Source organism: Ahaetulla prasina, chromosome 1, assembly GCF_028640845.1.
Source record: "Ahaetulla prasina isolate Xishuangbanna chromosome 1, ASM2864084v1, whole genome shotgun sequence".
NCBI classification, from domain to species: domain Eukaryota; kingdom Metazoa; phylum Chordata; class Lepidosauria; order Squamata; family Colubridae; genus Ahaetulla; species Ahaetulla prasina.
In genome coordinates this window covers 97,883,354-97,903,423 of record NC_080539.1, presented here as the reverse complement: position 1 = coordinate 97,903,423, position 20,070 = coordinate 97,883,354, and the positions used below count along the sequence as shown (strand labels likewise).

Sequence of the window (20,070 nt, the reverse complement as noted above, 5' to 3'; positions counted from 1 at the left end):
AGGGTGTAGAGAGACTTTAGCTTCCATGGTTTTAAAGCAAGATGAAAGTAAAAATGGCACAAATATTTCTTTGGAAACACAGTATCTTAATTCTCTTTAGCATTATTTATTGCCTTATAATTCAATGCATATTCTTCAAGTGGTGCTTTACTTTAATACTGTCTTTAGAGGTTCAGCAGTGATAAAGTTGGCAAGTATTAAATATAGGATAAATCTAACAATAAAATTTCCCTCTAAGCCTAAAATTATTCATTTTAGGCTCATTCAGTGTTGCAAATGATTATAATCACTCACCAGTGAGATGGCAGAATCTTCTGGTTCGTTTATGTATTTTTTCTCTCTGGCTTTCTACTGAGATTTTGTACCATTTCCTGCTGGTATATTTGAAATTGTACTTCCCTTTAACTGATTTATTTAAAACAGCTTACAATTAATCAGTTTGATAGTGAATTGCACTGTTACCTTTAAAAGTTTAAAGTGCAACAAGGGTATTTAATTGTTACTCCAAAAATAAAGTAAAAAGTTGCCATAAACACATTTATGAGGGCATACATGGCGTTGAGTCATGCCGGCCACATGACCACGGAGACGTCTTCGGATAGCGCTGGCTCTTCGGCTTTGAAACGGAGATGAGCACCGCCCCCTAGAGTCGGCAACGACTAGCACGTATGTGCGAGGGGAACCTTTACCTTTACCTTCTACATGAAAATTAGGTTCATCCTTTTTCCTTCACGTAAATTGTTTCCTAGAAGTGGCTGCTTTGTTGATAACTAGATTCACCTTCTTATAGGTGAAAGTGAATCTCAGCAGTCAGTCATTTGCAAGTGCAGGATGTCATTAGTAAAAGCAGGAAAACCCACCAGCAAACACACTGTCAAAAACTAGCTTTCTGAGTTTGTCCTGTCACAAATAAAATTGCATAGGGATTGTTAAATCACTTGGGAAGCACACAAATGCCAGGTAACGCAGTCAATCTTTAAATCACATCTTAGGTGTCATCCATACCATTCTTATTTGTATTAACCAAATCTCAAGTGATGAAGCCCATTAAAATTTTAGTCTTTGACTTAAGACTCAACCTCTGGCTCATTCTTCTAATCTCTTAACCGAAGGCCACATTGTATAAAAATTAATAATTAGTAGTCACACTCTTTCCTAAGATGTCGCGTCACTAATTAAAACTTAAGAAAGTATGGATGACTTATTTGATCTGTATGAAGAACCTTGTGACGCATATAGGCTGATCAGGTTTAAATATTCCCTGTCACACAGGAAAAGGGAATTGTGATCTGATTTTAGCAATCAAAGGGCACAGGATGAAGTCTAGTGACATTTCTTTGTATCCGGGTTTGCAATAACTCTTTCAAGCATTTTAGCCGAACAAGGGCAAGGCCAAGATTGATTGGTACTCAGTTGGGAAAAAGATGAGCAGGTAGAAAAATTATGGAGAAATGTGGGGATAGGGATGGGGAAAGTTTTCTTATCTCTTTCCTACTTTGTACTTATGATCACCTAAAGCAGAGGTGCCAAACTTGGCAACTTTAAGACTTGTGGACTTCAACTCCCAGAATTCCTGAGGAATTCTGGGAGTTGAAGTCCACAAGTCTTAAAGTTGCCAAGTTTGGACACCCCTGACCTAAAGCATAAGAAGCATTCACCCTGCACTTGGGTCTTATTACTTTCTATAAGCCTAATAATTTTTTTTAGTAAAGCTCTCCTTTTTACCTTGAATACACTTAAGCAATATTGTTACCTTGTTTAGACCTTTATAACTTTTCCACTTTTTGCCTTCATGTTGACTGGTTTCTGTTATTACAAAGTGTGTATCGCAAGCACAGCATTATCTAAGCAATAATAAGTATAAGGTATTATATCTTGAAGCAGTACTAATCACAGAACATCAAATAATGTATAAACTATAAGGAATCAAGAATTAAGGATGGAGTAAACCCAACAGCCACTGTACTGTTTAATTTGGTTCTTAGAAGAGAGACTTGCAGTGTATAGCATTTTGATTTAAAATGCTTTTATTCCCATTGCATTAATAAATTATATGAAACTTGAAAGAGGCGATTTAGCAAATATACCACAGACATCTGTATGATATTTTTGTTGGTAAAAAATTATGTTTCTTTTATATGTTTGAAATCATGTCACTGTAGCAGAGAACTTTAACAGCTGTTCTACTAAATTCTTCAAGGTTAGAGTAAAGCTAACGAGAAAGATGAGCTTTCAGACCGGAAAGGGAAAAAATCTCTTCCAAAGGTTTAAGTTTTCATTGCTGCGTTCAAAAGCATAGCTAGTTCTGGATCAACAGTATATATTTCAGAATATCTTGAAAGCCGAGAGTGTATTGCATGCTGTGGTTTATAACAGGTTAGTGTATTGGGACCTTGGCATTGAACTGAATGTAGAGACTCAGGTACACCCTGTCAGTTTGTTTCACAGACCTTAAATATTTCATCTGCAATGAGATGATTAAATAGGAGTTGGAGCACTGGTTATTTGAAACCCATGTGTGTTTGTCCACAGTGGTAGCCAAGAGCTTTCCTGTGCACTGAAAATAGACATTGCCATACCCTGTGGTTACAGGTAGCAACTCTATGCACCCATTTCAAAATAAGGGCTCTACCCTGTTTAGAGTGGCTGACATCTGTTCAAAGTCTGTGAGAATTGAGTTGGTGGTTTGGTCCAATTTCCTTTAGGCAAATACCTCAAAATCTACCATAACATTTGGTGTTAGACTACGGGAAATCTTAACTGCCAACTATAAAGTGTTGCTAAAAGGCATACCAACTAAACTGGCTTAGACAGTGAAACATTCAAAGCTGGAGAAAAGTGGATCACTTATATGGCATGCAATATAATGAATGCACCCCATTCCTATAGCAACTATCCCTTCAATAAATGAAGTTTAGGTAAGCCTCGACTTACAATAGTTCATTCAAGGTTTCAGTGGCACTGAAAAAAGCGACTTATGACCATTTTTCACACTTACAATCTTTGTAGCATGATCCCCATGATCATGTGATCAAAATTCAGTTGCTTGGCAACTGATTCATACTTATGACCACTGCTGTGTCCCAAGGTAATATGGTCACCTGTTACAATTTTTTGACAAGCAAAATCAATGGGAAGCCAGATTCACTGAACAACCGTCTTACTAATTTAACAACTGCCGTGATTCACTTAACAGCTGTGGTAAGAAAGGTTGTAAAATGGAGCAAAATTCACTTAACAAATGTCTCACTTAACAACAGAATTTTTGGGCTCAGTTGTGGTCATAAGTCGAGGATTACCTATACACACCTTCATCTTAATTTTTTTTTATATAATTTTTTAAAAAAAAATTTCCCAACACACACACAAAAAATCAAACAGTTGCAATGTGCTGAAGGCGTGTTTACGTATCTTCTTGTGCAATCTTAAAATAAACGTCTCTTTCATACATATATCTTATATTATCTTTTCTAACATATCTTTTCTTCTAGCCAATGATAAAATAAATCCCATATTATATAATATTGCTTATCTTCTTGTTCTCTAATTTCAAATGTCAGTTTACTCATCTCTGCACGTTCCATCATCTTCTTGATTATTTCATCTTGCAAAGGTAATTTCTCATTTTTCCAATTTTTAGCAAACACAATCCTAGCTGCTGTAATAATATTCACAATCAGAAATTTTATGTCTCCAGTATATATCTCGGGTATAATTCCCAACAGAAAGACTTCTGGCTTGAAATCTATGTGTTTTTTAATCATTTTCTCCAACCACGTGTGTATTTTAGTCCAATACCTTTTCGCTTCAACATGTCCACCACATATGGTAATATGATCCAGGTGTCTGATGACACTTCCAGCATTTTTCAGATTTATCCTTGAACATTCTGGCGATTCTTGTCGGGGGGGTAAATGCCACCTGTAAAACATCTTACACAAATTCTCTTTATATGCTGTAGACATTGTCATTTTATAATTATACATCCATAATTTCTGCCAGGCCTCTAGATCTATCCCATGACCAAAATTCTTCCCCCAAGCAATCATTGTCTCTTTTACTTTTTCTTCCCCCATTTTTTCCTCTAATAAATATCCATACAATTTCCTAATCAAATTGTCACCAGAACCTGTTAAAATCTTACCAAAACTAGTTGTGTTAATGTAAAAGCCTTCTGCTTTAGCATCTTTATCATATCTGGATTGTATTTGCAAATAAGAAAATCAATTCATTGTTATACCGTCGGCCTCTAGTTCTAATTTGGATTTTAACTCACCCTTTTCATTCAACAATTCATTGTACCTAACAATATGTTCCTTTCTAAACATCTTAATTTTTTGTGTGTGTATTCTTTTCAAATGGATGCAACAGTTTGATAGGAGTTGGGGGGGGGGGCTATGTGTTTTGGAAGAAAACTGGAGAACTTACTTAAGGGGTGTCAGAAATAAATAAATGCTGCTTATGCCGACCAGGCATCAAGTTTCAGATGTCTAGGTTCTCCTTTGACTACTTGGACTTGGTGGCAGCTGTCCTGGCATTGTTTACTCAACCATAAAAGGTAAGCATGTTTTGGCAGGAAAGCAGATCAAAGAAAATCAAGCCTCCTCCTGCATCCTGTGTTTCATCCTGTTTTTAGCAGGACACAGAATTTCTATTTCCAGGGATATGCCACTATTGAAGAGGAAAATGTTGCTTATGTTATCAGAACCATTGTTTGTTTTAATCTTCCTAAAGCAAGGTAGGATCCCATATTAAAGTTAAAAAGGCAGCTTTATGGTTGACATATTTCTTGACATAGTCTCTCTGTGTTTTCTGAATGTAAAGATATATAGTTTACAGATTGTCTTCATCCCTTTATTGATCCAATTTTTCATAACGGGCGTGATGTTAAACTAGATCTTTAAGTCCATGATAAACCCAATCTTTTCAATCCTTAGCCATAGGATGAACATTGTTCTTCTACAAAAGTCCTTCTACCAAATGCATTGTAAATGAGTAGACACCAACCTTACTTCCCAACAGGAAGTGGTCACTTTGGCTAAGAATGGCTTATTATTTAGCTGATTATTTTTCAAATATCAGCATGCGATGTTTTTGACAGATTTTTCATTTCAGGCCAAAGGACTGCCTCTAATATCTCAGAATTTTTCACAGTGAAAGTTTTCGAAGTGTAAAATCTTCTGTCTAGACATCTATGGTTGTTTTTGGTGTTAAACTGCTATGATTAATTCAGTGGCCAGTTAAATTCTCATATCACTTCCAAGTTCATTACAGGAGAAGTTGGTATTAATGATATAGCAGAATCAGCAGAGTTGCTAATTTAAATGTATTGAAAACAGGATATACTGTATGTCAGGTAACTTAGCATTAATTGAATTTATTGACTTAGCTGTGCATTTTTAAGGTTGTGTTGGGCAGCTATAGAAATTGAATAAATGAATATAAATGTACACACTGGTTGTATTGTATTGTGCCCTTGACCTATCACATTCTTTTGTCCTTCTGTTACAATTACCAAGGCACTTTTCAGTTAAGTTAGTGGACCTGCCGCTGGAAAGGAAAATCAGTACCTTCACAGTTTACATGAGAGTGAATTATTTTTGGCTTGTAAGCAACATGCTGTAAGCAACTGTAGATCTCAGTCTATATTTCTATCAGATTTTGCTATTTAGAAAGCACTTGTGTCATTCATTTTTAAAAAATAATTTAAATGTAATCATGAAATGTAGCGAATCAGCACTCTGAGTTATATTGCTACCCCATTAATTTAAATTATTTCAGCCAGTTCTCAAAGGCACCAAATTAATTGGCATTTTAACACAAGTTGATCTATGAATGGGAAAGCTACAGTGTTGAGAACTGCAAAGCAGAAAATGGCAAAAATAAATAAGAAAGAAATGAAACTATAGGTTTAAAATTGGCTTTTAATTAATGTTGGGAATGAATGCTTCTGCCTAGTTTTGTAAGGTAGCGAAAAAGAGAGAGAGAGAAAGCAAAAGCAACACAGACCCTTACTAAGCATAAATTTTACTCCACAACAAAGTGATGAGTGAAAGAAGAATTGTGAGAACTGAAAAGAAATAAAGAGTTCTGATGGTGGAGGCTAACGGTTTTTGTTTTTGTTTTCTGGCCAAATTGTTTGTGTTGTGTGCAGACAATTTCCTTGATAGAAGTGGGTCAGGAAACTTCCACAATAACATTCACAGGGGAAGTAAAAAGGCAGCCAAAAAGTGCTTGTGACATGTGACGAGCCAGACCAATGTGCCTCTGAGCAGCTGAAGGAATATTTCTTCCTGGCAATTGTTCTCAGAGAAATGAAGGCCTCTTTTCAGGAGAATGTGGAGCTTGTCGTAACAACTTGGTGCTGTTTGTTGTGCATGGCGATGTGCTGTGAATTTCATACCACATTCTAAGCCACATCATCTTCTCCTTATTTGTATAGGCTTTTAGTATTTCAAGTAGGTTGAAAGATTTATCATTGATTGTGTATTATTATTGTTGTTTTAAGGAGGGCAAAAAAAAAAAAAAAGGTCTATACCATTTTGGATATTCTGTCTAGTTCCAGAGAGGCGTAATAATAATAACACATAAGGAGACTTGGCTTTCATCAGCCTTAAAATTACCGTAGTAGGTGAGTAGAAGTGCATGGGATTTACAAGTTATTTTTTTTAATAAAGTTTTCTATTTATAAACAAACAAACATTTAGTACATCAGTCATTTCTTCTGTGTGACATTTTGGTGTTTTCTTCCTGGCTTTTCAATTTAGTCTGTTACAGTTTTTTTCCACTAATTCAATATTCTAATTGTACCATTTTCTTACATATTTGTCAATTTACTTATTCATATCTTTTTTCCAACCAATGGTAAAATTGATTCCATATCTTAAGATATTCTGAATCCTCTCTTTCTTTGATCATCAAAGTTAATCTATTCATTTCTGCACAATTAAAAAAAAAATTGATAAGTGCTCCTTCCAGGGATATTTTTTCTGTTTTCCAGTTTTGTGCAAAGACAATTCTTGCTGCTGTTATTACATGTATAATCAAGTAAACATTTTCTTTACTAATTTTCTCTGGGAGGATATCCAATAAGAACAGCTCCGGTTTTAAATCAATATGTTGTTGAGTCATTTCTTCTAACCATATCTTTATTTTATTCTAATAGTTTTTAGCTTCTGGGCATGTCCAGCACATGAGATTTACAAGTTATTGTATATTAAAAAGATAAGGATCCGGGAAGAAGAGAGTCTAATGCATTGACAATCCTCCCATCCTCCACTAAGAAATCATCAGCATATATACCTTTTATGCTTTGTAGTTGGGATTATCACATTTTATTTTATTTATTTATTTATTTTGTTACTATTGCTATTTACTATTTATGTTACTATTTATGTGTGAATACTTTTAGATTTAGAAGAAAGCTGTTAGAAAAACCAGGAACAGCCAAGAGATGGTTCCTGTTTCCATTTACATTTAAAAAAAAACCCCAAACAATTAGAACTCTGATCTTCAAGCAAGATTGGGAAGAGATTCCCAAACGTTATTTTAGAACAATAGAGACAGGAACAGAGTGACACCTTTCTCCTAGAGGAAGAGGGTTTCTTCCTGCAAACTGCTATGTTTTCTCCAAACTGCTGCCTGTAAGAGATGGAAGTCATTGGGTCAAAGCTTTGTCCAGAGTTGGAACAAAGACCAAAAGCATAAAATAAGAAGTAGGCATGCAAAAAAAAACAAAAAAAACAACCCTTTAAAACGGAAAAACAGCCAGATGGCTGCTGTTGTTGTTTCCCCTCTTTCTTATTTCTGGGTTTTAGGTAATCCTGACCAAGAATAAACTCAGCAATATCCTATTTCATGAAACCAGGCTTATCGGAGGAAGAAAATGCTGGAAAATATCACCTGAAGCAGAATGTTTGAACAGGGCAGGATAGAGCTTAGCTAGGAAGGATAACACGGTACAACACAGAATCTGAAATCCAGTCTTTTCCTGAGACTACTGGAAAATATAATAGGACTGCTAAATAACGTTGAAGACGGTCATAAAGATTATGGGTAGTAGGGAGAAATTCTATGCATTTTATGATGGGCCCTATACATAGGACACAGGGACGCGGTGGCTTAGTAGCTAAGATGCTGAGCTTGTTGATCGAAAAGTCAGCATTTCAGCAGTTCGAATCCCTAGTGTCATGTAACGGGGTGAGCTCCTGTTACTTGTCCCAGCTTCTGCCAACCTAGCAGTTTGAAAATGCATAAAATGCATAAAAAATGCAAGTAGAAAAATAGGGACCACCTTTGGTGGGAAGGTAACAGTGTTCCGAACACCTTTGGCATTTAGTCATGCCGGCCACATGACCATGGAGATGTCTTCGGACAGTGCTGGGTCTTCGGCTTTGAAACGGAAATGAGCACCATCCCCCAGAGTTGGGAACGACTAGCACATATGAGTGAGGGGAGCCTTTACCTTTACCTTTTATACATAGGACCTTAATTTTGGAGGCTGCATGCATTCAACATCCAAAAGTATCTGATGAGAAGGCACAAAGACACTAACTCCTCTTCCACCCATAATTTTCTGCAGTTAGCAGATATGAATTAATGTAGAAAAAAAATCTTTGGACTGTCCTGATGAATGAGTTTGTTCCATATTTCATGCATTAGGTCCTCTTTAAACTGGTCAGATAAGCCTGTTTAATTCCAACCCACCATTTGGTAGTCCTGAGGCTGAACAGTTGTTGTATGTTTATACCACCATCTCTGGCTTGCGATCTACTGGCTCTGCAAGGGGATGTAATTCGTGTTTCTAGATTTTCTGATTGCATCTTTTACAACCTACTGTATATCATATCCTGCCATCACTTCTTCCTTCATTTTATAATGGATGGATCCATTTACTTTTTTTTTATTTAGCCCTGAGAGAGTTTTTTTAAATAAATGGCATCTCTCACCAGATGCAACTGCTTATAAGGTATAATTTTATTCCTTTGTTTATTCCTAGTTGTGTATTCCCATGCTGATCTGTCTAGTCATGCAGCTTTTTCTGCTCTTAGTGACTTGGCCTCCTGGTCTGTTATGATATATCTTCCTTTATTCTCTTGTAGGTAATCCAATTCATGGGAGCCATGATAGATAATACCAGAGATGTGGCTTTGCTGTTGTTACTATAACTTTTTATGGTTCAAGTGCATGTATACAATATCTCCTCTCCAACAAGAATCAGAGGCCATGTAATTTTCTTGGCCATATGGTGGTTGTGGTTTCAGTGATTCTAAATTTCGGGGTCTCTTTTATGCAGTGGTGAAATCTGAACCGGTTTACTACTGGTTCGCTGGCTGCACTTGCATGCTGTGTGCACACATGTGCAGTGCACACCCTGAACCAAATGCAAAGTGTGTGCGTGCACGCCAAAAGGAGGCATGGGGTAAGTTGAACAGCACGCGGGGGGTGATCAGCAGTGGTGGGATTCAGCCAGTTCGTACCACTTTGGGAGAACCGGTTGTTAACTTTCTGAGCAGTTTGGCAAACTGGTTGTTGGAAGAAATCATTAGGGCAGAGAACCGGTTGTTAAATTATTACTTGAATCCCACCACTGGTGATCAGCTATGGCACACAATCTTTTTTTTTTTCTTTTAAAAGCATTTTTTTTACAACCTATTCAGCCAAATGGGTTTTTTTACCTTTTAAAAGCATTTTTTAAAAGAAGTGGCAAGCAGGCAACTGGGCATTGGGTGGGCATGGGCGGGGGGGGCAGGGATTTTTGCTACTGGGTCTCCGAACCACCCTCCACCATCGCTACTGGATCGGCCAATCCGGTCTGAACTGGGAGCATTTCACCCCTCCTTTTATGGGCCTAGTAGTTCAGTACTCCTGCTTTAGACATAAGCCGACAACCTACATTAAGGCAGAGGGAAGTGCCACAATAAGCAATGTCTAACCTTTTACAGCAGAGGTAAGATAGATGCCTAATCTCCTGGCAATGCCTTCCTTTTTTCCTTAAAAAGAACTCACAGACTAATAACTGCTATGGTCCTACAAGATACAGACATTAATGTTGGGACATGAAAGATCATAATCTGCATTTCATATAGCATCTTGTCATATCAATTTCAGTTCTATTCTTTAAATAAGACTTCTTAACTTACATTTTTTTTTATTTCTTTTTTTGTAATTCTATAATGTGGTGAATGAAAGATGGAGATTTTGTCAGTCTTTTGTTCAATCAGAAACTGAAATTTTATTTTTCATTAGTGTAGGAAGCAATTGTGTAGATTCTTTCTAATGTTACAGTCTTCAATATTTCCTTTATCTCATTTTTGACTCAAGCTGTTCTATCATTTTTAGCCACAATTTATTATTCTTTTTCTGTTCATTTACTGTGAGCTGAAGATTTGTGATTTCCTTTCACATTTTTCATATGTTGGCTTAAAGGAGATTGTTCCTTTTTCTTGGAGGAAATTACCATTCTGTTTCTGCATCCTGTTGCCTCAGTAAAGGAACTTTTCCAATGCTTGAATAGAATGGAATTTCAACAAGATCCCACATTATTCTTAGAAAAATGTTGGATGCAATAAAACCAACAGAAGGTAACAACTTTTAACCAATGACCAGGGAATAGTGAAAAAATAGACACTGTGAGGATAGAGTGTAGAATTTCAGAATCTAGGAGGTTCTTTTAATGACTACTCTGAGTCCTTCAGTCATCTACATGTAAATCTTGTTGATAGTTTGCAAATCACACAGAGATTCTAGTCTAACTTCTGTGGGGCCCTGCTCTAAAGCAGTGCAGTTAACATTGCCATGTCTGTATTGCCTGTAACGGGAGAAATAAGGCAAAACAAGAGAAATGGCACGTTTGTTACTGCTGAGAAGACGTTGACCCCAGAGCCATTGCTATGGAGACATAATGACAAGATAGTTGAATGGGACTTCTCTGTTTTCCATCTTTCTCACATAGATGCTAGCAGAGACATGCAACTCTCTATAGGAACCTTAAAGACTCATTTTCCACATAATGCCTTTCATCTGTAAGTAAATTATCTTGTCTTCACACAGAAGAGTATCATCACAGTGCTGTAGGTTAGTTATTGGGCCTTGTATAAGGAAGGGAGATAAACAAAATGCTGTTTGTACCGAGGTGTTCCTGGGGCCCCAGATGTAAGATGCTGAAACAGGCCAAGCTATTGTTTACAATTGGCTTGTGAACAGTGAATGGGAATGCAGAATATAATTCATGCTGTGCATTTCTCTTCAGGTATATTTTATACTATGTCTGCATTTGTTATTTATAAATAATTATACATTTATTTTAAAATAAATTTGGATAATCTTTTATGTAATTCTTGTTTTATTGGGAATTTTATTCATAAACTGCAGTGTTTCTTATTTTATGTGCAGTTGATAGACCAGATATTCTCCTTTTAGAGATGGGTCTATATCAGGGGTGTCAAACTGGTGGCCATGGGCTGGATGTGTCATGCGCAGGCCGCACCCACCCCAGCTCCGCAAATAGGAAAAATATTGCGAAATGTCAGGTGACGGCAACTTGACGGCACAAGTTTGATACCCGTGGTCTGTATTATCAGTTGGAAAAAAACAAGAGTCTCGGGCACCTTAAGCGCCAAGGTGGCGCAGTGGTTAGAGTGCAGTACTGCAAGCTACTTCAGCTGACTGCTAGCTGCAGTTCAGCAGTTCAAATTTCACCAGGCTCAAAGTTGACTTAGCCTTCCATCCTTCCGAGGTGGGTAAAATGATGACAGCATATTGTTGGGGGCAATATGCTGACTCTGTAAACCGCTTAGAAAGGGCTGTAAAAGGACTATGAAGCAGTATATAAGTCTAAGTGCTATTGCTAAGTGCTATCAAGGCTTCATTCTTGATATATAATTTTTGTATGAACTATACAATCAACTGCTCCAGACACATGCATTTTTTTCTGTATAGAGTTGTCATGAATACAATTGTCAAATATTTTGCATATTTTTAAGCAATGGAATTCATGGTCTTGGCTTGTTCGGGTTTTCTCCCGTGTAAAATTGGAAATGTCTTGGCAACGTTTCGACGAAGTCTCATTCGTCATCTTCAGGCTTCAGCTTCGTGCTCCTGAAGATGACGAATGAGACTTCGTCGAAACGTTGCCAAGACATTTCCAATTTTACACGGGAGAAAACCCGAACAAGCCAAGACCTACATACAAACACCCGTGAAAACCTCAGAAAACAAATATATATATATATATATTTCAGGAGGGAGGGAGGGAGGGAGGGAGAGAGAGAGAGTTTGATGTAAATAGAGCTTCTTTCACATAAATCTATATTGAGTATCCTTTTTTTTTTCCTCCTGAGGCAAACCACTGTCTGCAAGTCCTTTTACTGTATGCCTTGGAGGGCATTTCATTTGAAAGCTGGCTAATGAAGCTGTATATAAGAGTACAACAAAACCAAAGGGCCAAAGCTATGGTGTAATGGCATTTGACTGCTTTTCAGACATAACAGCATCAGAACTACTGCCAAGTGTGACTGCATCATTAAGTTTCAGAGCGAGTTAGCCTATGAATGGAAGAACACAAATTATGTCCCATATACATTCATGAAGAAGATGCAGGTTCCACACAGAACAGTGTAATTGTCAAATCAAACAAGAAGGCCATTCTTGGGGACCATAATTTTTTTTCTCATGTATTTAAAGAGTTGAAGTTCCCATCTCAGCTCAGCTCAGCTCAGCAACAAGATCCTTACTTTATAGGATGCAGAGTTGAAGTCTCCTTTTTTCCGTCCTCTTAATACCAAATATTTCCTAATATAATTGTCAAAGTGCTGTGAAAAATTTATTTGGTAGTCCACCAAAGAATGACAATGTTAGAACATTGTCATAGAACTATATATTCTCTATGATGAATCAGAATTGCTCTGGAATTCAAGAGAGCAATTCTCCACAAGTCATTAAAGCAGGTGCTTCCAAATGAATCTGGAAAAAAAAGATATTTTAGGGAACTGGTTCATTTAAGCAATTCTTAAAATGGCAGCATTTTTTTTCAAGCTCACACAATGCGGAAAAGAGATATGGCATCTTTAATTTATAGTAGAGTGTGCTGCTTATTTCAGTTGAGAGACATGCTTGGCTTTCAGCTAGTGTGAATGGAGGCTAACCTTGAAAAACTAAAAATTTAAAACTAAATTTAGGGGAGACATTAAATTAGATCTAATGTATAATTAAGTAAAATAAAATTTAATTTATTTTATTGATTAGATTTATATCTTGCTTTTTTCTCCAGAAGCTCAAGGTGGTAGAGATAAATAATATTTTCTCTTCCAATTTTCTCTCACAACAGCAACCCCGTTGGATGACATACCGTAGTGAACTTTCATGACTGAGTCTCTCTCTGGACCTAATCTAATACAATCAATATGCTTATTCTCCATGTGTTTGATTCTGTCTTTTTTCTCTCATGATAAAATGATAATTTGGCACATTTCTGAGGTTGGTTTCTGAAGACTTTGGGGACTTCTAATTTTATACCCTTGAACTTTGTGCATAACTCCATTGTGAAATAATCCCTTTCTCTCCTGCTTTTCTTTAAAGTTAAAACACCTTCAGAAGTCTATGTGTTTATAATGAAAGGAAGGAAGGTAGAAAGGAAAAATAATTTACATTCATTTTTTTTTCTAAGCTACTTAAGATAGTGAATACTTGAGACAGGGAGAAAAAACCTTTATTAAGATTTTGAGTCCAGAAGATTTGGGATTGTCTTTGAACTTTCCCAGGCTTTTTTTTTCAGTTCTCAAAAGATCAACTCAGTATTCTTTGAAATGTATTTATGAATAAATTTTTAGATACGTGTATTATTATTATTTTCACTCTTAGTAATACAAACAAACAAGCCAACCAAAACTGCATAATTCCTGGGAATGGTTCACATATTCTTTTTCATAATAAGACATCACTACATTTATAAATTGCGCAAATAGGCTTACACTATTCTTTGTGAGCATGTTTTCTATTTGGTATCTTTCTCTTGCCCAAAGTGCCATTTTTACAGTTGTTTATATAGTCATACCTGCATAACTGGAAAAGCTGGGCATTGTGATTTTTATGTGTTTGAAAAAGACACACCACTTCTAAGAAAAAGAGAAGCAGAGTATTTGTGAGTGACTGAAGTCTGCTTCCTTTTCGAGTATAAAAGGAGAAGCTCCGATTGATACGCTTACATGAAAGTGCAAAATAAAGGCAGAGACATGTTGACATGAGGTAGTTTTGCAGATAAGGATAAGAAATCAAACACTACAAAGACCTATAAAAATACCTCTCTAGAGCTTATGTCATTTTCTATTTTACTAAAGAGGTCCAAATCTACATCAGGAACTGGCAAGTTTTTCCAAGTTCAGATACTTTTATAAATAAATGAAGAAAGGACTAATCTGCTTTGCAAACTGCATTGTTGCCAGTCTGCAGAATAACAGGATAGCAGAGTGTGAAGGGATCTTGGAGTCTTCTAGTCAAACCCTCTGTTCAGGCAGGAAACCCTACACCATTTCTGACAAATGATTGTCCAATCTCTTCTTTAAAACTTCCAGTGTTGGCGCATTCACAACTCCTGGAGGCAAGTCATTTCACTGATTAATTGTTCTGTCAGGAAATTTCTCCTTAGTTCTAGGTTGCTTCTCTCCTTGATTAGTTTCCATCTATTGCTTCTCGTCCTGCCTTAAGATGTGTTGGAGAATAGGTGGACTCTCATTCTTTGTGGCAGCCCCTTAGATATTGGAACATTGCTATCATGTCACCTCTAATCCTTCTTTTAGACATACCCAATTCCAGCAACTGTTCTTTATATGTTTAAGCCTCCAGTCTCCCCAAATATCTTGGTTGCGCTTCTCTGTACTCTTTCTAGACTCTCAGTATCTTTTTTGTTGCTTCTGGATCCAATTCAAGGAGTTGATTTGGACCTTCAAAACTCTTAATAGTTTAGGGTCAGGTTATCTGAGGGACTGCCTCTCTCCCCAATTACATCTGTCATCAGGTCAAACAGCAAAGACAATGTCCCGTGCACATTTTATCCCAAGAGATGGGACTTCTCTGTCAGAGCCCCTGCCTTGTGGAATCTTCTCTGACCCAAAGCGAGATTATCGCCATCATTCTCAACATTCCACAAGTCTTTCAAGACATGGATATGGTATCAGGTTTGGGCGTTCCAGGAAACTGGGGAGATTTTATGATAGCTCTTTTACTGTTTATCATCCTCTCCTATTTTGTGTGCCTTTTTAATAGTTTCTAACTGTGGTTGTTTAATGTATTTATTGTTTCACTTTAATTAAGTGCTGTACAGCACCCGGAGTCATTTTTGTATGAGATGGGTGGGTAAACAAGTAAGATAAATAAATAAAATCTCTCTTGAAGTGGGTGTGTCTATATGCACATACACACACATATACCACTATCCTTCATACACACAGTTGCACTGCAGACATATTCAAATTCAAAAGCCAAATGCTTCCATTCACTCCAGCTGCTTATAAAAAGGATCTTCCTTTAAAACAGCTGAAGAAGCTGGAAGCCAAAGCATTTTCCTCCTAAGCTTTTATCTTTCTGTTTTTGTTAAGTCGCTCTAATAAATATATTAAGTAATTATCCGCATTCTTCTAGGTTCCTGTACAAACTTGACTGAAACATTGCTTGGTGGTTTAGAAATTATTGTTAGATCTATGCTTCAAAAGAGAGAGAGAGGCAGAGAGAGAGAGAGAGAGAGAGAGAGAGAGAGAGAGAGAAATCTTCTTTATTTCTTGAGTCCTTTTGAAAAATCAGATCCTTGGCTGCTGGTGCTGTGAATCTAACCAAGCTATCAATTTTCTTTTTGCAAGCTGTTGTCCTGAGTGTAAACTCATCTGTCAGGAAACTAGCAATGGCCTTCTTCCAGTATGCACCTGGTGCACACCCTGATCTGGAATTGGTGTGTCAATTGGCTGCCCGGCTGGCGCCGATTAAATTTCTAATCAGGCTAAAGAAAGATGATTTGCCATGTCCAGGCACTGCAGTTACTGCCTCTGCTTGGATGAATTTCCTGAATCAGAATTTAACTTCTTGCTATCGTTTTCCCTTTCATGATGTCCCCTACAAATTGATGATTATGTTTTTCATGCTTATAAACAGTTGGCCTCTAATCATTTGGATCATTGACAGGGATTGTGACAGGTCTAAAACAAAGCACAGTTTAATTTCTTCTTGGAGCTTTTCAGAGGTGATTAAAGACTACACACTGCCCTCCACTGCTAATTTTAGAAACTGCACACCAGGATGGTTTGCCAACTCAAAAGCATAGGGTATACAACTTCTGTGTATATTTGAAGTGGAATTTCCATCTTGTTTTCTAGAAATATGACAATTGCTTTCCAATCTGTTTGCTTTTAATCATAAAACACATAATATGAAACAATAGAACAAATACAATGCTGGTTTGGAATGAAGACAGGATCCTATTGTCTGTGTGGAATGTTTTCTGTTTGATTGATACATGTAGTTTTTCTGATCCAGGGATGGGTTCTACTTACTTTTACTACCGGTTCGCATTGCGTGCACGCACGTTCTTCTGCGCATGCGCAGAAGAGTTTTGATGACGTTTGGGTCAGTGGGCGGAGCCTCCCGCCGGTTTTACTTCCGGTTCTATAGAACCGGTCTGAACTGGGGGCAACCCACCACTCAACTGATTGTTACTTTTGGTAGATTGATAGAAAGCAAAATGGGAAATTTCAGCTTGCTTATGAATTGCAATTTAAATATAGGTAGCCAAATAATGGCAGAGGATCTTTCTGGACTATTTATCCCTATCAAATACTGTACCTGTCAGAATATGATATGGGAAAGGTTGTTATCACTTTAATAAAGGCAAATTAAGCACCGAAGAGAAAGAAACAAACAGAAGAACTTTGTCAGAAGAGCTAAAAGATTCAGCTGGGGAGCCATCTGATTTATCTCTTAAGTAACTACTCACATTGCTCAGTGAATAGCTGGAAATGTAGATGGTCCCACAAGATTTGTGTATTGGAACTACATGTGTAAAATGGTGTTTTCCTAAGAAGTTTTCTGTCTGTCTCTTGTGGCAGACAGTGGAGGGAGGGGGAAGAGCTGAAGACATCCTTCAGTCCATTTCCGCTTTTGACCTCACAACTTTAACATTTTTGTCCTTTATAACATATTTTGCTGCATCGGTCACAAGATCATTTCAAATCATTCTCAGCGGAGCTGAGCTTATGCCATTGTATGAGCATGAAGCTGAAGCTGAAATGCTGTTTCTTCCTCCTGGCTTCACAAAAAAAAAAAAAGAAAGAGGGAAGGGGATATGCTAGTCTACAAATATTAATTAATTAATTAAAATCCACCCAGCAATCATGGAGCAGCAGTTTGCAATTTGCATTGTCTCTTTCTCTTTTATGTTTTAGATTCTCTCTTCATAAATCAAGTTCTGAAGAAAGTGCAGTTGGTCAGTATGCTTCCTCTTATTTATTTATTTTTGGGGGGAGGGCTTTGTTTTGAAAAAGCTGTAACTAAATGTATGCGAATTCATGATTCTCAAAACAATAAATTCGTTTATGACCGTTTTTCTCACTTAGCAACTGTTGCAGCATCCCCATGGTCACATGATCACAGTTCAGATGCTTGGCACAACTGGTTCATATTTATGACGGTTGCACAGTCCCAGAGACATGTGATCACATTTTATGACCTTCTGATAAGCAAAGTCAATGGGGAAGCAGAGAGACAATTAACAACTGCGTTACTAGCTTAACAGCTGTGGCAAGAAAGGTCATAAAAATAGGGCACAACTCACTTTGCAATTGTCTCTCTTAGCAACAAAACTTTAGGGCTCAATTGTGGTCATAAGTCAAGAACTGCCTTTGGTGTTTTCTTATGTCTATGATCAATTATAGTGAGTCATACTAAACAGAGAAGACTAGGAGGTGTTTTTATTTAATTGTTGACCATAATCTGATTTTCCCTAAATGATGGGTACCAGTTGTTCTTTTCCATACCCTTGGCTTTTTCCTTCCTTCTTTTTTTTTTTTAAGCAAAGGTCTTCCCTGCTTGAAACCAAATATTCTACAGCCTTTGAGTTTCCTTTTAACTCTTTAAAAGAAAATCAGAAAGTGGACCTTAATCAAATGCAGGGCACCACCAGTTTGTAAATGAAAATTTCAAAATAGTAAACAGAAAGCAGAATGTATTGTAGACTTTTAATCTAGATTTTAATTAATGGTTCAAAACCATTGGAATTTGCAAAAATGACTGCAGAGATGTAGCTTCATTAAAAAGAAATCCTATATGTTACTTGTTTATTAAAAATATTTTAATAGCTTTCCTTATTCAAATATACCGTATATACTCGAATATAAGCCGATCCGAGTATAAGCCGAGGTCCCCAATTTTACCCCAAAAAACTGGGGTAAACTGGGGACTCGAGTATAAGCCGAGGGAGGGAAATGAGGCAGCTACCGGTCAGGGAAAGCCTCCCTCCCTCAGCCGAGAAGGCTGGCGGCTCCCCCGCCCCGCCCTCTCACTGCACCGGCAGGGCTTCCCCGCGGTAATGCAAAAGCCCGCCAAGTTTGCTCCATCCGGTATAATGTGAAAAAAAGAAGAAAAAAAACTCGAGTATAAGCCGTATATACTCGAGTATAAGCCGAGGAGGAAATGAGGCAGCTACCGGTCAGGGAAAGCCTCCCTCCCTCAGCCGAGAAGGCTGGCGGCTCCCCCGCCCCGCCCTCTCACTGCACCGGCAGGGCTTCCCCGCGGTAATGCAAAAGCCCGCCAAGTTTGCTCCATCCGGTATAATGTGAAAAAAAGAAGAAAAAAAAAACTCGAGTATAAGCCGTATATACTTGAGTATAAGCCGAGGGGACGTTTTTCAGCACAAAAAACGTGCTGAAAAACTCGGCTTATACTCGAGTATATACGGTAATAAATATTTACGACAGCTCATTTAAAACTGATATGGTTTTTGGAGCTGAATGATGATAGTGATTTTCTTTTATTTAAAATCTTTTAAATGATATATTTAAAAACTTTAGGTAAAGTAGATTGGAAAAAGAAGAATAAATACTTCTGGCAAAACTTCCGAAAGAATCAGAAGGGACTAATGAGGCAGTCTTCAAAAGGTAAAAAAGTTAATGAAGTTCTTTTTTTATTATTATTAAATTGGAAAAGAGGGTTTATATAGCTATTGGGCACTTAAGCAGGATTTATGTACTCAGCTTTAATCTTTAGCAAGGATGGTCATAATTATTTTATAATGCTCTGTGTTCAATGAGTTCTAAAGTATTAAAAAAAACTGGGTTATCTACTGTAATGTCACTTATTAACCTTGAGCAAAGCTTCAGGTATTTTTTTATCCCATAGAACCATGATGGCGAACCTATGGTACGCGTGTCAGAGGTGGCACACAATGCCCTCTCTGATGGCACATGAGCCGTCACCCCAGTCCAGCTCCGCAAGCACGCATGCCTCCCGCTGGCCAGCTGGTCTTCAGGTCTCTGCCATACATGCGGGGGGGGCATGTGCAGGGGTGCACACACATGTATGGGGAAGCACACACATGCGTATGGATGGGGCACGTGCAGGAGGGCCCACACACATTGCATTTGGAGGGCTTGGGTGCATGTGTGGGCATTTACACGTGTGCATGTACACTGTGGGCACTCGGTCCGGAAAAGGTTAGCCATCACTGCCATAGAAGAATTATATGCTGAATTATCATGAGATAAAGCTCTTTTTTTTAATGCTACTATTCACAAGTTGGGTTTCTTGGGGAAAAAAAAGTCCTTTTAGCACCCTTCCATTGGAAAGGTCAACTTAATCAGGTAGTGTCTTAATTTAGGTCAAGCCCACAAAATTCATGGTTCTCTACTTCCATTATATAGACCCTGTCATATAGACAACCTCAGTGTAGGATCAGGGCAACTGACAAAATATGCATTGTAACTTTATAAAGCAAATCCTGATTTATATAGTTGCAACCAAATATGAAAAAACAGTGTTTTGTGTTGTCATGTCACCATACGTATTTTGTAATTTTTGTTCATCATCTCAGTT

The 20,070-nt window shown here is 37.5% G+C and overlaps 1 protein-coding gene across 6 annotated transcripts in view; it reads left to right on the top strand.

The window, feature by feature from the left end:
- LOC131191618 (SAM and SH3 domain-containing protein 1-like) overlaps positions 1-20,070 on the top strand; it is a 702,583-nt gene that overhangs the window by 626,646 nt on the left and 55,867 nt on the right. For all 6 annotated transcript variants that reach the window (XM_058169948.1, XM_058169983.1, XM_058169974.1 and 3 more), the window contains exons 5-6: positions 17,427-17,467; positions 19,050-19,136. In XM_058169948.1, coding sequence (XP_058025931.1) covers positions 17,427-17,467; positions 19,050-19,136 — 128 coding nt within the window. The remainder of the gene's footprint in view (positions 1-17,426; positions 17,468-19,049; positions 19,137-20,070) is intronic.